This window comes from Hyla sarda, chromosome 9 (assembly GCF_029499605.1).
Source record: "Hyla sarda isolate aHylSar1 chromosome 9, aHylSar1.hap1, whole genome shotgun sequence".
NCBI lineage: Eukaryota > Metazoa > Chordata > Amphibia > Anura > Hylidae > Hyla > Hyla sarda.
The window spans coordinates 54,511,783-54,528,399 of NC_079197.1; the positions used below are offsets into that span (position 1 = coordinate 54,511,783).

Consider the following 16,617-nt stretch of genomic DNA (forward strand, 5'->3'; position numbering starts at 1 on the left):
CGGTGTTGGGCTGTAAGCACAACCCCCAGCTGTGGACATCGGGCCATCATACCCCTCATGGAGTCTGTTTCTGACTGTTTGAGTGGACACATGCACATTTGTGGCCTGCTGGAGGTCATTTTTCAGGGCTTTGGCAGTGCTCATCCTGCTCCTCTTTGCACAAAGGCATAGATAGCGGTCCTGCTGCTGGGTTGTTTCCCTCCTATGGCCTCCTCCACGTCTCCTGATGTACTGGCCTGTTTCCTGGTAGCGCCTACATGCTCTGGACACTATGCTGACAGACACAGCAAACCTTCTTGCCACAGCTCGCATTGATGTGCCATCCTGGATGAGCTGCACTACCTGAGCCACTTGTGTGGGTTGTAGACTCCGTCTCATGCTACCACTAGAGTGAAAGCACTGCCAGCATTCAAAAGTGACAAGAAAAACATCTCAAAAAGCTAGCTCCCAGTTACCTCCATTGTGACTGAGCACACAGAGTCAGACCTATTGCCTCTGTAATTACCCACTGGCCCCTGGTATTGCCCATACAGTACAGGTAGGTTTAGTGTTAGGTCCCGTGCCACTTGAGAAACCTAGGCATTGGTGTGCGGGCTCAGGTATGTCCTTCATATTAGGATATACTGGCTAATGTCTCAATTTTAACATCAGTTTGAGGGTTAGCCATATGTCACTGTCTACAGCTACCACAGTAGTGCACCTAAATTTATGTATGACAAAACATCAGCCAGGAAGCATAGGCAATGAGAAGTGGTCTGTGGTCACCACCTGCAGAACCACTCCTTTGTTTGGGGTGTCTTGCTAATTGCCAATAATTGCCACCTGTTGTCTATTCCATTTGCACAACAGCTTGTGAAATTGATTGTCAATCAGTGTTGCTTCCTGAGTGGACAGTGTGATTTCACAGTAGTGTGATTGACTTGGAATTACACTGTGTTCCCTTTATTTTTTTGAGCAGTGTATAAAACTCTCTATTCCTTTTAACTCCTTAAACTCTTTTATCTCAGAATTACAGAATTTCAGAATTTCTTTTGACATTATTACAAGTAAATATTCCCTTCCTGGATGTATGATTAATGTGTGCTTGAAAATTTCCTCAGCATAATGTCAGCTTGCCACAATTTTTGGGGGACACCTTGTCTAATTTTTACGGAGCTGGATGGGGATCCACTGACCTGTGTGGCTGATGACACGGGCCGTATCGAGGAGCAGAATCTCAGGTGCCGCTGGTCTTCACCAGAGCACGACGCAAGGCAGGATGGGCTTGCTGCGGCAGGTGACACCCAGTTCACTACCCCCAATATGACTCGACCACACAGGTAACTGGGCGAGGCGAAGTACAGTAGGATGAGGCAAATACGAAGTCGGACTAAGTAGAAGGTCAAGGCAGGCGGTAAAGGTTCGCAGTCTAAATAATGTAGCGGAAGGGTCAGAACACAGGCTAGGCAAACAGACAAAAGGCTACGCTTAATCATCATGCAAATGATGTACCTATTAATCTGTCATGGGCCTAGATACTGTGAAAGTCCCAGCAAAAGTTATCACCAGATGGTGTTTTACTCAACTACTTCTTTAAGCGTACTATAGCGCATTTTTGTGCCCACATAAGTGCATACCACATAACTACATCTAAAATGTGTACTATTTTGTACCTGTTAATCTGTCCAGGGCCTAGACTGTGAAAGGACAGGCAAAAGTACTCACCAGCTGGTGTTGTACTCCAATACATATTTTAAGCGTACTGTAGCACATTTTTCTGCCGTCATAAGTGCATACCACATACCTACATTTAAATAGTGTACTATTTTGTACCTGTTAATCTGTCATGGGCCTAGATACTGTGAAAGTCCAGGCAAAAGTACACACTTGTTTCTGTTCTAGACAAATACTGTTTTAGGCATCGTGAAGCATATTGTACTCCCCTCACATACGCACTAAGTATGTCAGGCAGAGAAGTGCTAGGACGTGCACAGAGGAGTGGCTGAGGCCTAAATTCATCAGGCAGAGGTCACAGCAGACTAGGCGCGAGTGAAAGCAGGAGTCGCAGCGAGAGGCCTGAGCTCCCGGTATCAGCTAGCTGTCATGTCTCGACCAGTTCCCCGTATCAGCAATCAGTCGTGTCATCGATTGGTTAACACGGTCATCCACTTCATCACAAGTGACATCTTATACCCCCAGTCAACAGTCGGTGGGTTCTTCAGACACAACCCTCAGTTGGTATGGCTCGGGAGCAGTTCCTGTTCTCAAATTGTCTCTGTCCTATGCTGTTCCCTCCCCTAAAGAAGTATCTTATGCAGTGGGCTCAGCTCCACTATTCAGTGAGGACCATCTAAAAGAGGACAGTCAGCAGCTACTGCTCAGAAGTGGAGGAGTCATCTGCCGCTTCCTCCTCTAGGCGGGCAAGTAGTGATGAGGAGAGTGACGTGGGAGGCGGTGTTGCCAAGGTTCAGGGTCCTGAAGCAGACACTGTTGAGGAACCTGAGGAGGACATCAGTAACGTGCAGACACTTGTTGATGATGATGAAGCCAATTACAATTGGGAGCCGGGTGCAGAAGGGGCTTCATCATCATCAGGAGAAGAGGGTTGCAGGCTGCCCGTGAGGCAGCAGCTGAGCTAGCAAGGTGGTAGCATGGTTGACAGTCAGAATGGTGGAAGAAGTGGAAATTCTGGAGCCAAACGTGCCAGGGGGAGACCACCTGCTTCGCGGCAGCCTACCTTCCCAGGAAGTAATGTAACAAGGGTTCCTGGAGACGGTGGCAGTAGCAGTCAATTAGTGCGGACTGATGGTGGGAAAATCAGCTACTCAGCGGTGTGGCAGTTTTTCATCAAGCATCCGGAGGAGGTTAACATAGCCCCATGCAAGATGTGTCAGCAGTTGATGAAGCGTGACCAGGGTCCCAATGTTGGCACCACGGCCCTGTAACATAACATAATAACATAGTTCATAAGATTGAAAAAAGACCAAAGTTCATTAAGTTCAACCTATAACCCTAGTGAGTCCCTACTGAGTTGATCCAGAGGAAGGCAAAAAACCCTCATACTAGAGGTAAAAATTCCTTCCCGACTCCAAATATGGCAGTCAGAATAAATTCCTGGATCAACGTTCTGTCCCTATAAATCTAGAATCCATAACCTGTAATGTTATTACTCTCCAAAAATGCATCCAGACCCCTTTTGAACTCTTTTGCCGAGTTCACCATGACCACCTCCTCAGGCAGAGAATTCCACAGTCTCTCTGCTCTTACAGTAATGAACCCCTGTCTGTGCTGGTGTAGAAACCTTCTTTCCTCTGAACGTGGAGGATGCCCCCTTGTTATAGATACAGTCCTGGGTATAAATAGATCATGGGAGAGATCACTGTACGGTCCCCTGATATATTTATACATAGTTATTTGGTCTCCCCTAAGCCTTCTTTTTTCTAAACTATACAACCCCAATTCTGCTAATCTTTCTGGGTACTGTAGTCCTCCCATTCCCCATATTACTCTGGTTTCCTGTCTTTGAACCCTCTACAGCTCCACTATATCTTTCTTGTACACTGGTGCCCAGTACTGTACACAGTATTCCATGTGTGGTCTGACTAGTGATTTGTAAAGTGGTAGAATTATTTCCTTGTCGGGGGCATCTATGCCCCTATTGATGCACCCCATGATTTTATTTGCCTTGGCAGAAGCTGCCCTACACTGATCACTACAGCTAAATTTACTATTAACTAAGACTCTGGAATCCTTTTCCATGTCAGTCATCCCAAGTGTGCTCCTATTTAATACATAATCCCAGCACAGATTTTTCTTCCCCATTTGCATTACTTTACATTTATCAGTGTTGAACCTCATCTGCCACTTCCCAGCCAAAACCTCCAACCTATCCAGATCCATTTGTAACAGTGCACTGTCCTCTATAGTGTTTACCACTTTACAGTGTTTAGTATCATCTGCAAAGATTGCTACTTTACTATTCCACCCCTCTACATGGTCATTAATAAATATATTAAATAGAACAGGACCCAAGACGGACCCCTGTGGTACCCCACTAGTAACAGTCACCCAATCAGAATAAGTATTATTAATAACCACCCTCTGTTTCCTATCATTGAGCCAGTTACTTACCCACTTGCACCCATTCTCCCCCAGCCCCATCCTTGTCATTTTATACACCAACCTTTTATGTGGGACTGAATCAAATGCTTTGGAAAAATCCAGATATACGACATCCAGCAATTGCCCCTGGTCCAGTCTGGAGCTCACCTCCTCATAAAAGCTGATCAGGTTAGTTTGACAGGACCGATCCCTGATAAAGCCATGCTGATATGGGGTCATACATTTATTTTTATTAAGATACTCCAGAATTTCATCCCTTAGAAAACCCTCAAACAATTTACATATAACGGAGGTTAAACTCACATAATTCCCGGGTCACCTTTTGATTCCTTTTTAAATATTGGTACCACATTTGCAATGCACCAGTCCTGGGGAACAGTACCTGTTACTATAGAGTCCCTGAATATAAAAATAGGGGTCTGTCTATCACATTTCTTAATTTTTTAAGATTTGAACCTGGTGATTTGTCTATTTAGATTTTTTGTAGGCGGCACTGTACTTCTTCCTGGGTTAGACATGTGACCTGTACTGGGGAGTTTACCTTATCACACTGTATTTCACTGGGCATTTCATTTTCCTTGGTGAACACAGTTGAGATTAATTTGTTTAATATATTTGCTTTTTCCTGATCTCCGTTTATGATTTCTTCCTCATCATTTTTTAAGGGCCCACACATCATTTTTGATCTTTTTGCTATTTATATAGTTAAAGAACATTTTGGGGTTAGTTTTACTCTCTTTGGCAATGAGTCTTTCTGTCTATTTTTGTGGTTTTTATCTGTTGTTTACATATTTTACTTTTTTCTCTATAGCTTTTTAATGCTTCCTTACTGCCGTCCTGTTTTAGTAGTTTAAATGCTTTATTTTTGTCATTTATTGCCCTTTTAACATTTATGTTCATCCATATTGGTTTTCTTTTGTTTCTGACCCTTTTATTCACATAAGGTATATACATCTTACAGTGAGAATTTAAGATATTTTTAAAAATCTCCCATTTAGTGTCAGTATTCTTGTTTTTGAGGACATTATCCCATTTTATATTGTTAAGGGCATCTCTGAGTTGATCGAACTTTGCCTTCCTAAAGTTCATTGTTTTTGTGGCCCCTCGAGAGATTCCCTTATTGAAGAAGAAGCTATAATGTATTATATTATGATCAGTATTTCCTAGGTATCCTTCTACTTGCACATTAGTTACTCTATCAGGTCTGTTGGTTAATATTAAGTCCAGTAGGGCGCCCCCTCTGGTGGAGCCCTGCACAATTTGGGACAGATAATTGTCTATAGTTTCCTTTATGAAATTCACAAGACTCAGTCTTCCAGTTAATATCAGCATAGTTAAAGTCCCCCATTATTATCACGTCATTTTGATTTGCTGCCTTGTTTATTTGCCTCAGTAATTGATCTTCTGTCTCTTCTATTATGTTTGGTGGCTTATAGCAAACACCTATCAGGATTTTTTTAATTTTATCATATATTTCTACCCATAATGACTCCATATTATCATTTCCCTCCAATATATCCTCCCGCTGTGCGGCCTTCAGACTTGATTTCACATACAGGCAAACTCCTCCCCCTTTCTGTTTTGTCCGATCCTTCCTGAATAGAATATCCCTGTATGTTGACCGCCCAGTCACAGCTATCCTCCAACCAAGTCTCTGTAAAACCCACTATGTCATAATTTTCAGACATCAAACACTCCAGTTCGTCAGTTTTATTGGTTAGACCTCTGGCATTAGTCATCATGCAATTCAACGGAGTATGTTTTTTCTTCAAATGAAGTCTATCCCTATTAACTATTCTAAACCCTCCCTCCGCTCCACCCACAGGTATATTACTTAGTCCCCCCTCTCTATCTTCCCCCTCTATGTTGTAGATGTAAATTAAACATTCTTACACCCTTCTAGCCATCTTCTCCCCAAGCACAGCTGCACCCTCCTCATTGAGGTGCAGCCCGTCCCTACGGTAGAGCCGGTAACTGACAGCGAAGTCGGCCCAGTTGTTCATAAACCCAAACCCCTCCTTCCTACACCAGCTTCTGAGCCACTTGTTTACCTCCCTGATCTCCAGCTGCCTCTCTGGTGTGGCTCATGGTACAGGTAATATTTCAGAAAATATTACCTTGGAGGTCCTTGCCTTAAGCTTGCGGCCTAAGTCCATGAAATCATTTTTAGGACACTCCACCTACCTCTCACTTTGTCATTGGTGCCAATATGTACCATGACTGCTGGATCCTCTCCAGCCCCAACATATGCTGCGCCAAGATAAAGCAGCCTGGGAGAAACGTGGCTCCGATGTAGTGGTCCAGCCTGCTGCATCAACCAGTGGCACACCGCTCCCTCCTTCAGCCAGCCAAGGCTCCACCACCTCAGCCTACGGTAGCTGTGTATCATATTCTCCTTCTGTGGCTCCAGATGCTCCTGTTCCTCCTACTTTTAGTCAGTCATTCCGCCAACAATCCATCGGCGAAGCCGTATCCAAGAGACATCAATATGCGCCCACTCATCCAACGGCGCAGAAGCTGAATGTGTTCTTGTCCAAGTTGCTGGTGCTGCAGTCCTTTCCTTTTCAAGTGGTGGACTCTGCATCTTTCAGAGAACTGATGACTTGTGCCGAGACGAGGTGGAGAGTGCCAAGGCAGTACCAGCCCTGCGCAATTTTGTGGAAGAGAAGGTGGGCCAGTCCTTGAGCCTGTCAGTGTTTACCAAAGTGCACAGAAGCGCCGACATCTGGAGCTGTAACTATGGTCAGGGACAATACATGTCCTTTATGGCCCACTGGGTGAATGTGGTTCCTGCACAGCCACAACAGCAACAGGTCATGACGCTTCCTCTTCCACGCTCTCAGGCCATTGGTCCTGTGTGTGACTCCGCCTCCTCATCCTCCACCGTGTCCTCAGCCTCCACTGCACAGACAAGTCTCAGTGCCCCTTCAGCATAGCATGTGTCACGCAGTTCTTCACATGGTTTGCCTTCGCGAACTGAGTCACACAGGGGAGGGACTGCTAAAAGTCATTCATAAAGAAATCGGAGCATGGCTTACTCCACAAATACTGGAAATGGTTCCCATGGTGACTGACAACAAGAAGAACATCTTGTCTGTGCTGCGACAAGGAAGGCTGAGCCATTCCCCCTGTATGGCGCACGTGTTCAATCTGGTTGTCAAACGGTTCCTGAAGGGTTCCCCCCATTTGCAAGACATCCTAACAATGGGAAGAAAACTTTGCATGCACTTCAGCCACTTGTACAACGCAAAGCACATCCTCTTTGAGAAGCAGGGTTAGAACGGTATCCACCAACATAGTCTTATTTGCAATGTTGCCACACGTTGGAATTACACCCTCCATATGTTGGACCGACTATATGAAGAGAGAAAAGCCATCACCGATTTCTTGATGATCCAAGCGTATAGGGAATCCAAGTATGAGCTGCCACTGGTTGACATAGGAGTACCCCCATATAAATTCAATGTCAACCAGTGGCAGCTCATACGTGACACCTGTCATTTGCTCATGCCCTTTAAGGGAGCCAAATTATTAGTCAGTCGCCAGGATTATATGATGAACATCATTCCACTGCTTCCTTTCCTACAACATGTGTTGGAAACGATGGCTGGTCAGGGCAATGGAGATGTGCTGCCTACATCTCACAGCCACATGAGCCCTGTGGGGGCTGAACTGGAGGAGGAGGGGGAGGGGCACAGTGAAGCACAGTTTAGGTTTCGTGAAATGGGCAGTTTTTCTAGTCCTCTTAAAGTAGAGGAAGAGCAGGAGCAGCCAGAGAAGCTAGAGGGTTATGAGGAAGGCGAGACAGAGGTCCCAGACACACCGTGGCAGTATGCAGTGGAGATGGAGACAGGGAGTCCCTCCGAGTCACTTGCACAAATGGCACAATGCATGCTCACTTGCTTGTGTAGTGACTGCCCAATTGTCACCATTTGGCAGCAGGATGACTTCTGGCTCTCCACCTTATTGGACCCTCGCTACCGCCACCCACTGAGAGGGAGGACAAACTGACCTACTACAGAGACATCCTACGTAGTCAGTTGGCCGATGCCTATTGACACCATCGTCCATCCTCTCGCAGGTCTGACTCGGGGTGCCCTCTGTGCTCACCTTCCACTGCCATGGCTGCTGGTGAGGGGAGGGGTGGGGTGGCAGGAGCAGTACCAGCTCCATCAGCAGCAGCCTGAATCTACAGTCATTGATGAGTACCTTTCTTCACCCGCATAGTGAAGCAGCTCACCAGCAGCAGGTAGACCTGGAGCAGGACCTCAACCTGCAGGTGGTGGCATAACTTGACATGCCCATGCCAACACACCTTGAAGATCCGCTGGACTTCTGGGCAGCCAAACTTGATTTGTGGCCGCAGCTAGCAGAGTTTGCCCTGGAAAAGCTGTCCTGCCCGGCCAGTAGTGTGCCATCAGAGCGGGTGTTTAGTGCGGCAGAGGCCATAGTCACCCCAAGGAGAACTCGTCTGTCCATGAAAAATGGGGAGAGACTGACCTTTGTGAAGATGAATCAGGCATGGATCAGCCAGGATTTCCACCCACCAATGCCTGATGCATCAGACTTGATTGACCATGGTGCCACACCAACACTTTACAAATATGGATAGTGACAAACAGATTTAACCTCTTAAGGACGCAGGGTTTTTCAGTTTTTGTATTTTCATTTTTTCCTCATCACCTTCTAAAAACCATAACACTTTCAATTTTGCACCTAAAATTCCATATTATGTCTTATTTTTGGTGCCACCAATTCTACTTTGCAGTGACATTAGTCAATTTACCAAAATATCCACGGCGAGGCGGAAAAAAAATTCATTGTGCGACAAAATTTAAGAAAAGTGCCATATTGTAACTTTTGGGGGCTTCCGTTTCTACGCAGTGCATTTTTTGCTAAAAGTTACATCTTATGTTTATTCTGTAGTCCCATACAGTTAAAATGATAGCCTACTTATTTACATGTTTTTTGAGGCTTATTAGCAGTTCTAGGAGAACCTGTTCGTCGTGAACTGAACATTTTTCGAAAGTTCAGCGAGCCTGACAAACTGAACTTTTGAAGAAAAATAAAACGCTTATCTCTACTCATCTTACATAGTTACATAGTTACATAGTTAGTACGGTCGAAAAAAGACATATGTCCATCAAGTTCAACCAGGGAATTAAGGGGTAGGGGTGTGGCGCGATATTGGGGAAGGGATGAGATTTTATATTTCTTCATAAGCATTAATCTTATTTTGTTCCAGGAATGTATCTAATCCTGTTTTAAAGCTGTTAATTGTTCCTGCTGTGACCAGTTCCTGAGGTAGACCGTTCCATAAATTCACAGTCCTCACGGTAAAGAAGGCGTGTCGCCCCTTGAGACTAAACTTTTTCTTCTCCAGACGGAGGGAGTGCCCCCTCGTCCTTTGGGGGGGTTTAACAAGGAACAGTTTTTCTCCATATTTTTTGTATGGGCCATTAATATACTTATATACGTTTATCATATCCCCCCTTAAACGTCTCTTCTCAAGACTAAACAATTGTAACTCCTTTAATCGCTCCTCATAGCTAAGATGTTCCATGCCCCATATTAGTTTAGTCGCGCGTCTCTGCACCCTTTCCAACTCCGCAGTGTCCCTTTTATGGACAGGTGCCCAAAACTGAACAGCATATTCCAGGTAAGGCCGTACCAATGATTTATAAAGGGGGAGTATTATGTCCCTGTCCCTTGAGTCCATGCCTCTTTTGATACATGACAATATCCTGCCGGCTTTGGAAGCAGCAGCCTGACATTGCATGCTATTCTGTAGTCTGTGATCTACAAGTACACCCAGATCCTTCTCTACCAGTGACTCTGCCAGTTTAATCCCCCCTAAGACATACGATGCATGCAGGTTATTAGTACCCAGATGCATAACTTTACATTTATCCACATTGAACCTCATTTGCCAAGTGGATGCCCAGACACTTAGTCTATCCAAGTCATCTTGTAACTTATGCACATCCTCTATAGACTGTACTGTGCTACAAAGCTTGGTGTCATCTGCAAAGATAGAAACAGAGCTGTTAATACCATCCTCTATATCATTGATAAATAAATTAAATCTTGTCATAATGCTCCCTGTTTGTTTTATTTTGTTTGTATACAGGATAAATATTTTTGTGCCGAATCCGAAAGCTATGTCAGCTTGGGGGGGAGAATTTTTGTATTATTTAAATCTGTATGCCTGCAGCATGTTTTATGTCTGATGAAGGCTCTGGTGTGATAGCAGATGCGAAACACGTTGCGTCAATAAAGAATATTGTGCTTTATAAATATGGAGGCTAACCCTCTTATTGAGTGGGAATTGCACCTGTGAAATGTGGGAGTTCATTTTCTGGCCGTATTGGGGCAGTTGCTCGAAGTTCCACAGGGTACTGCATACACCAACTTTATACTACTTGAATTGTGTCTAAATGGTTATAAACTGTCAACATTTGTACTGAACCACTGAGGATAATGCACAAGGTATTGCCTAAATGCAAATCCCTTTTGTCTAAGCCTTTACATTATACATCTTAGAATATGTCAAGCCAAGAGAAAAAGTAAGGAAGGTCACCTTTATAGTTTATAAGACTGAAAAAAGGTCTTTATACAGTTAACACTTTGAGTTGTGCATGTAAATTTGATGTGTTAACCCAGTTAATTCTGCTATGACTGTCTGACTGTCTGCTATGTCTGTAGTTTACCCTAATGTCTTGCAATAATGATCTCAAGAATACATTTTTCTCATCTTGGGTATAAAGAGATCATCAAAGATACCAGACCACATTACTAACTGTGTAAATGCCAGATTTTAATATAAAAATATGTTGTTTTTTGTTGAAAATGTGTATATATATATATATATATATATATATATATATATATATATATACAGCAACAGGAGAATACAGCAGCACACTGCTAGCACAAAGATATAGATGAAACATGAGTATCACCGTGGTGGGACGGTCCAAGCTATTTGGCCGCCAAATTTGCAAGCTAAGTACCTCATAATTTCATAATTTCATATTTTCTTTTATTGCATTACAGCTGTATAGCTTTTCATGTTCTATCTATACTCATGTTTTATCTATATACTCATGTTTCATCTATATCTTTGTGCTAGCAGTGTGCTGCTATATTCTCCTGTAGCTGTATATTTAGCCCAGCAGCCTGCACCTGTAAGCCAGGTCTCTACAATAGTTTCGAATCAATAGTGCTGGCCAACTTAATCTTTGGTTATATATATATATATATATATATATATATATATATATATATATATATATTATATTTCAATAAGATTTAAAACTGGAGAAAAGAGAAATGGCAATTTACGGCATCATCTACTTTCTGTATCTAAGTACTGGCCATTGTTAGGAACCAGTAAAGGTGACTGCTAAAATAGAGCCTAGATCTGCAGTGTAGCAAACCCCTGAGCTTTGGTACAGATATCCAAAAAGTTGAACATGATAAGGTCAAGATGAGTTAACAGCTTTAGGCTTCCTTTTAACGGAAAACAATACATTTTCAATAGGAATTCTGATTTTATGAGAAGGAATCAAAAGATCAGCAGGGGTGTCATAACAAGTGTATAACAACAATATCTAGACACAGGAGCACTTTTTCAAAATATTGGGAAAGATTTATCAAAGCCTGTGCAGAGGAAAAATTTGGCCAGTAGCTCATAGCAACCAATCATTGCTTCTTTCATTTTTGAAAAGGCCTCAAAAAAAAAAAAAAAAAAAAAAAGAGGCAAACTGATTGGTTGCTATGGGCAACTGCTCCAGTTTTCCTCTGCACAGGTTTTGATAACTCTCCCCCATTGATTCTATATGAAATGTCAAGATTTAATGGAGATAATCAATATGAAATGAGCAATTCCCTTAGTAATAGAATTCAAGTTGCCTGCAGCTACACAATGGGGAACTGTCTACAGAAAGATTTCTTATTAAGTACAGTTAAAGTGTACCTGTCGTTTAATTATTTTCTTAAAAAGTGACGTCTTATAGCAGTGTTTCCCAACCAGTGGGCCGTCAGCTGTTGTAAAACTACAACCCCCATGAAAATGTTTCTCTAGTTTCTCTGTTTTCCAGCTAGTTATTATGTTCAGGTCATTTTCCAAGCTATTTGAGCTACTTTCGAGTCAGCCTGAAAATCATAGTCTGGCACGATTTTCAGTCCAGATCTAAAGTCAGATAGGCTCGGATAATGACCTGAACATAATAACTAGCTGACAACGATTGGGTCCAAGTAGGTCATTAGTTATGAGCGGCAGGGGCCATATTCAAATTCACAATATTTTGCGAATATATGGATGAATATTTGTTCTCTGTTTGCAAAAATTTGCATATTCGCTATGTTTATTATCTTTTTTTTTCATGCGAAAATTTGTAATGAAATTCGCATAGTGCGCATGCGAAATTATATCTTTTACCTATGGATACACCCGACAAGAAGGGAGGGATCAGTGTCCAGTCTGGAAGTGCCAATATTTGCATAAATATTTGCATAAATTCGCATTAAGAAAAAGAATATTCATCATTACGAATATATATCACTAGGCAATGGAGAAGAAGGCTTCCAGCACTCGGCATGCGGTAAAAACGACTGCTTTATTCTTTGTCAATAGGACACAAACACTGAGGCATGGACAATAGTGACGCGTTTCAGCGGAACATGTCCGCCTTAGGCATGTATGACTAAGGTGGACATGTTCCGCTGAAATGCGTCACTATTGTCCATGCCGCAGTGTTTGTGTCCTATTGACAAAGAATAAAGCAGTTGTTTTTACCGCATGCCGAGCGCTGGACGCCTTCTTCTCCATTGCCTATCTCTTACGTGCTGGTCTACATGTGTCCGAGACACGGCGGTTTAGGTGGTGAGCTGGACTTGCTCTCTCCTCTCCGAATATATATCACTATGCTCAAAATATTAGTGAAATCGTGAAGTGCCGATATTTGTGGTAAAAATTTCAAATATTCGCGCTCAACATTATAGGTCATAAGAGTGAATTGTGTCTGTGCCACAGCGGCATTATTATGGCCTAAGATTTTATGCCCAATAATTTACAAGAGCATTTGCGAGGTCAAATAGTTCCAGCTGAAGTTCTGTCAAGAGTGGGAGGAGTAAGACAGGCTGCGTTCCCACATATCTATATGGATTTTTGGGTACTATCTGACACCAAAAGGAATTGACCTAGCGATGCACAGCATTGCTACTTAACCTTTACCCAGCTAGGCAGGAGGTAAAAAATGCACGCCTCCTGCTCAGCCCAAGCTGCATCCGCAACTGTACAGCAATATGCAATGCATAACTCCTTATCTCCTTACACACCTGGTTCTAGACCTGCCTCTGCACAGTTATCTGCAACTTTAGCAAACGTGTAAGATAATAAATCTGACAAGAAGGGTACGATACTGAAGTCGTTTTGTAAATGGGACGTGTTGTAAGCATAGTTCGATGGTATCTGAAAAAGTTATAGGAGTATTATTTGGGAACTATATTAAAAAATCTGACCCGGTTCTTGTTGTTTAGACCCGGGTCAAATTTTTGCTTACCTTAGTCCTGCTGTAATAAAATTTACATTAACTAAAAAAGATACTGCTATAGTATGTAAACAGTAGGAGTACATTCACTGAAGTAAAAAGCGGTGCAAATGCAGCATTCTTATAAAACACATCTTGAGATAATCTGCAAATATCTTATAGAAAATTAGGTGTACTGTTAAATCTTCAAAAGCTCAGCTATAAAAATGAAAAAATATAAGGCTCTGATATTAAATTCTACTGTCATTCTAAACCCCCCCCCCCCCCCCCCCCATCTACCCGGAAACTGTAAACACTATATACATGAAATGGCCCTATTATACTTTCTGCACATGTAAGTAGTTGAAATATGATTGTCAGACACCTTTCTTAAAGACACTATGATACATGTGGAGTTTACCATTATAAGATAAATTGTACTTGTAGACATCTGGAAGTCAGTGCACAGAGCAGCATGCTGTACAGTGTGTGAGTATATGGGAGCAGTGTGCTGTCCATGGTCCTGAATGCTACATTAGATGATTCAGGTGGCTTTTCATGTAATATGATGCTAGAACCCTGCAATGTCTCTGAATGTAATAACTAAAGTGTGATTCTTATAAGACTTATCTACAAGCTATGTGAATCATAACATCATGAGTCAGAGATTGTCCAAGGCTTGCTGCAGTTTTCCACACAGTATGCACCTCTACATAGACTAGTAAAAACAAGCTTTCAATGTTACCCCTGTTTTACGTTTTGCATACAGAAAACCTCTATACATATTAGTAAAGACCAGAGAGCAATGTTACTCTACCTATGTTTTGCATATAGACTAGTAAAAATGAGTTTGCAATAATACCTTCCTTTTAGCTTTGACTACAGAAAACCTTCATAGTAGAGATGAAAGTGTACTGTTACCCTTTTGCTTTGTGTACAAAGTACCCCAATATAGACTAATACAGAGCAACTGGCACTGTTACCATCTTTTCAATGTCTCACCAGAGTGAAGGGAGTGTTGAGAAGGGTTATCATTAGATCAGCAACTGCCAGGTTGACTATGAACAAGCTGGTGGCCGATTGTATCCTCTTATTCTTAATGACAACATGGCAAACCAGAATATTTCCAAATAAAGAGATAATGAAGATGACGGAGTAGGCGACTATCAGCATAGCTTTCACGGTGGAACTCTGAGACTCAGCTTCATACTTGGTGTTGTTCTCAAAGTCACCAATGTCATCAATATTTAGCCCCCCATTGAAAAGTGATGAGATGTTAGTAAAGCCATAAAATGCTGAGAAAATATCAGAAGAGTTCACCAGGTCAGTTCTCCTAAATGGCTTAGAAGAGTATGGTAGAGGAAACCACATGTGTCTGGTCATGGCAGCACATCAATTTACTAGATTACTTGGATAGTATGATAATCCATGAAGCACTGTAGCGAGTACTAGTTACTGTGAAGCAAGGATGGGTAGATGTTTTTCTAGATGCCTGAGCTCATCCCACAATGTACGGATCCTGTTCAGTGTCACAATGTAGAAGCATTCAAATCCTCTTCTAGCGGAGGCATAAATAGGGGAACTGGATGTAAAGTTTCTCTTTGCCCCTCACATAAAATTAACAACTTCTGTCTGGTCAGGATGGTGATTAAAATCTGCCGGATGAGTCAGTTCTCTCCTTGTATGCGTGAAGCACAAGACTCGTATGAAAGAAGCCTGGCTCCTGTGTTATATAGAAAACTCGAGTGACGTGTTCCCCTAGCGACCAATAGAGACATATGCCTGCATTCTGTAGCTACTAGCTTGTGTCTATTATGAGCAATTGTTTTCCTTGCCTTCCTTGCTGCATCACTAAGAAAACACCACGTGGAAATCGTCAGTTCTATTGCCTGGATAGTTAGCGAGCCTTCTAAAAAGGCTTAAGAATGCCGGCAATGTTATCACTGTTTTCTATATGTATGAGATGATTTATGTATAAATTGTGATATATGAAATGGTAAAAAATAGCCATTATACAGTTTGCACAATCTCAACAACATCTGGTACTTTATTCTAATTATTGTTTTAGATAAAACATTGTGTTATCTATGAGGTCAAATAACACATGCTTATAAAGCAAAGAAAATCTTCTCACTTTATGAAACATTGACAATGGATTAGGTTTATTTTTACAGAATTAGAATGCATTTTATAGCAGATAAAATTGTTCACATGGATGTGTGTATTTCCTTCTCTAATTTAATGAGTGAAGAGTGATAATAATGTTATTGAGCTTTTCAATGTACAGGGTGGGCCATTTATATGGATACACCTTGATAAAATGGAAATGGTTGGTGATATTAACTTCCTGTTTGTGGCACATTAGTATATGTGAGGGGGAAACTTTTCAAGATGGGTGGTGACTAGAGATGAGCGAATCAAAGTTGACGAATCCGAATTAGTTACGATTTTCATGAAAAATTTGATTTGCAACGAATACGAATATCGCCGCAATTCTATCGTGCAAATCGCTTCATTAAATTCCATTTTACAGTGTTCCAGGCTATTGGAGACCTTAGATGACGGATCCACCTGTGAGTACATGGGGCAGGGGATTATGGGAGGGTGGGAAACAGCGGCGGGAATGAAGGTAGGCGGGCTCACTGACCCCTGTGATGTCACAGCCCCTATATAATCGGTGGCCATCTTGCCTCTCTTCATTTCATCTATGCACTTAGATAGAGGGGACGGGACTGTGTGTGTGTGAATAGCTCATACCACAGCGTTACACTGAAACTGCTAATCACATCAGCATTAGGGAAACACAGGAGGGAAGAGTGCTTTGCTGTTAACACTGAGAAGGATCACTGACAGCTAAACCTCCTATTCACGTTATTGAGAATTGCAGCAGAGAGGGGCAGATACCTGTCAGCTGCCTCATACAGATCTCCAAGCTGCCTTAACTTTCTGAAGCATCTTATCTCCTAATTTTTCAACCCAATTG

General features: G+C 42.3%; 1 protein-coding gene across 4 annotated transcripts in view; it reads right to left on the reverse strand.

Moving 5' to 3' along the window:
* LOC130290663 (G-protein coupled receptor 83-like) overlaps positions 1–15,326 on the reverse strand; it is a 189,982-nt gene extending 174,656 nt beyond the window's left edge. For all 4 annotated transcript variants that reach the window (XM_056538594.1, XM_056538595.1, XM_056538593.1 and 1 more), the window contains exon 1: positions 14,637–15,326. In XM_056538594.1, coding sequence (XP_056394569.1) covers positions 14,637–15,017 — 381 coding nt within the window. In that variant the 5' untranslated portion in view covers positions 15,018–15,326. The remainder of the gene's footprint in view (positions 1–14,636) is intronic.
* Positions 15,327–16,617: the final 1,291 nt, after the last annotated feature.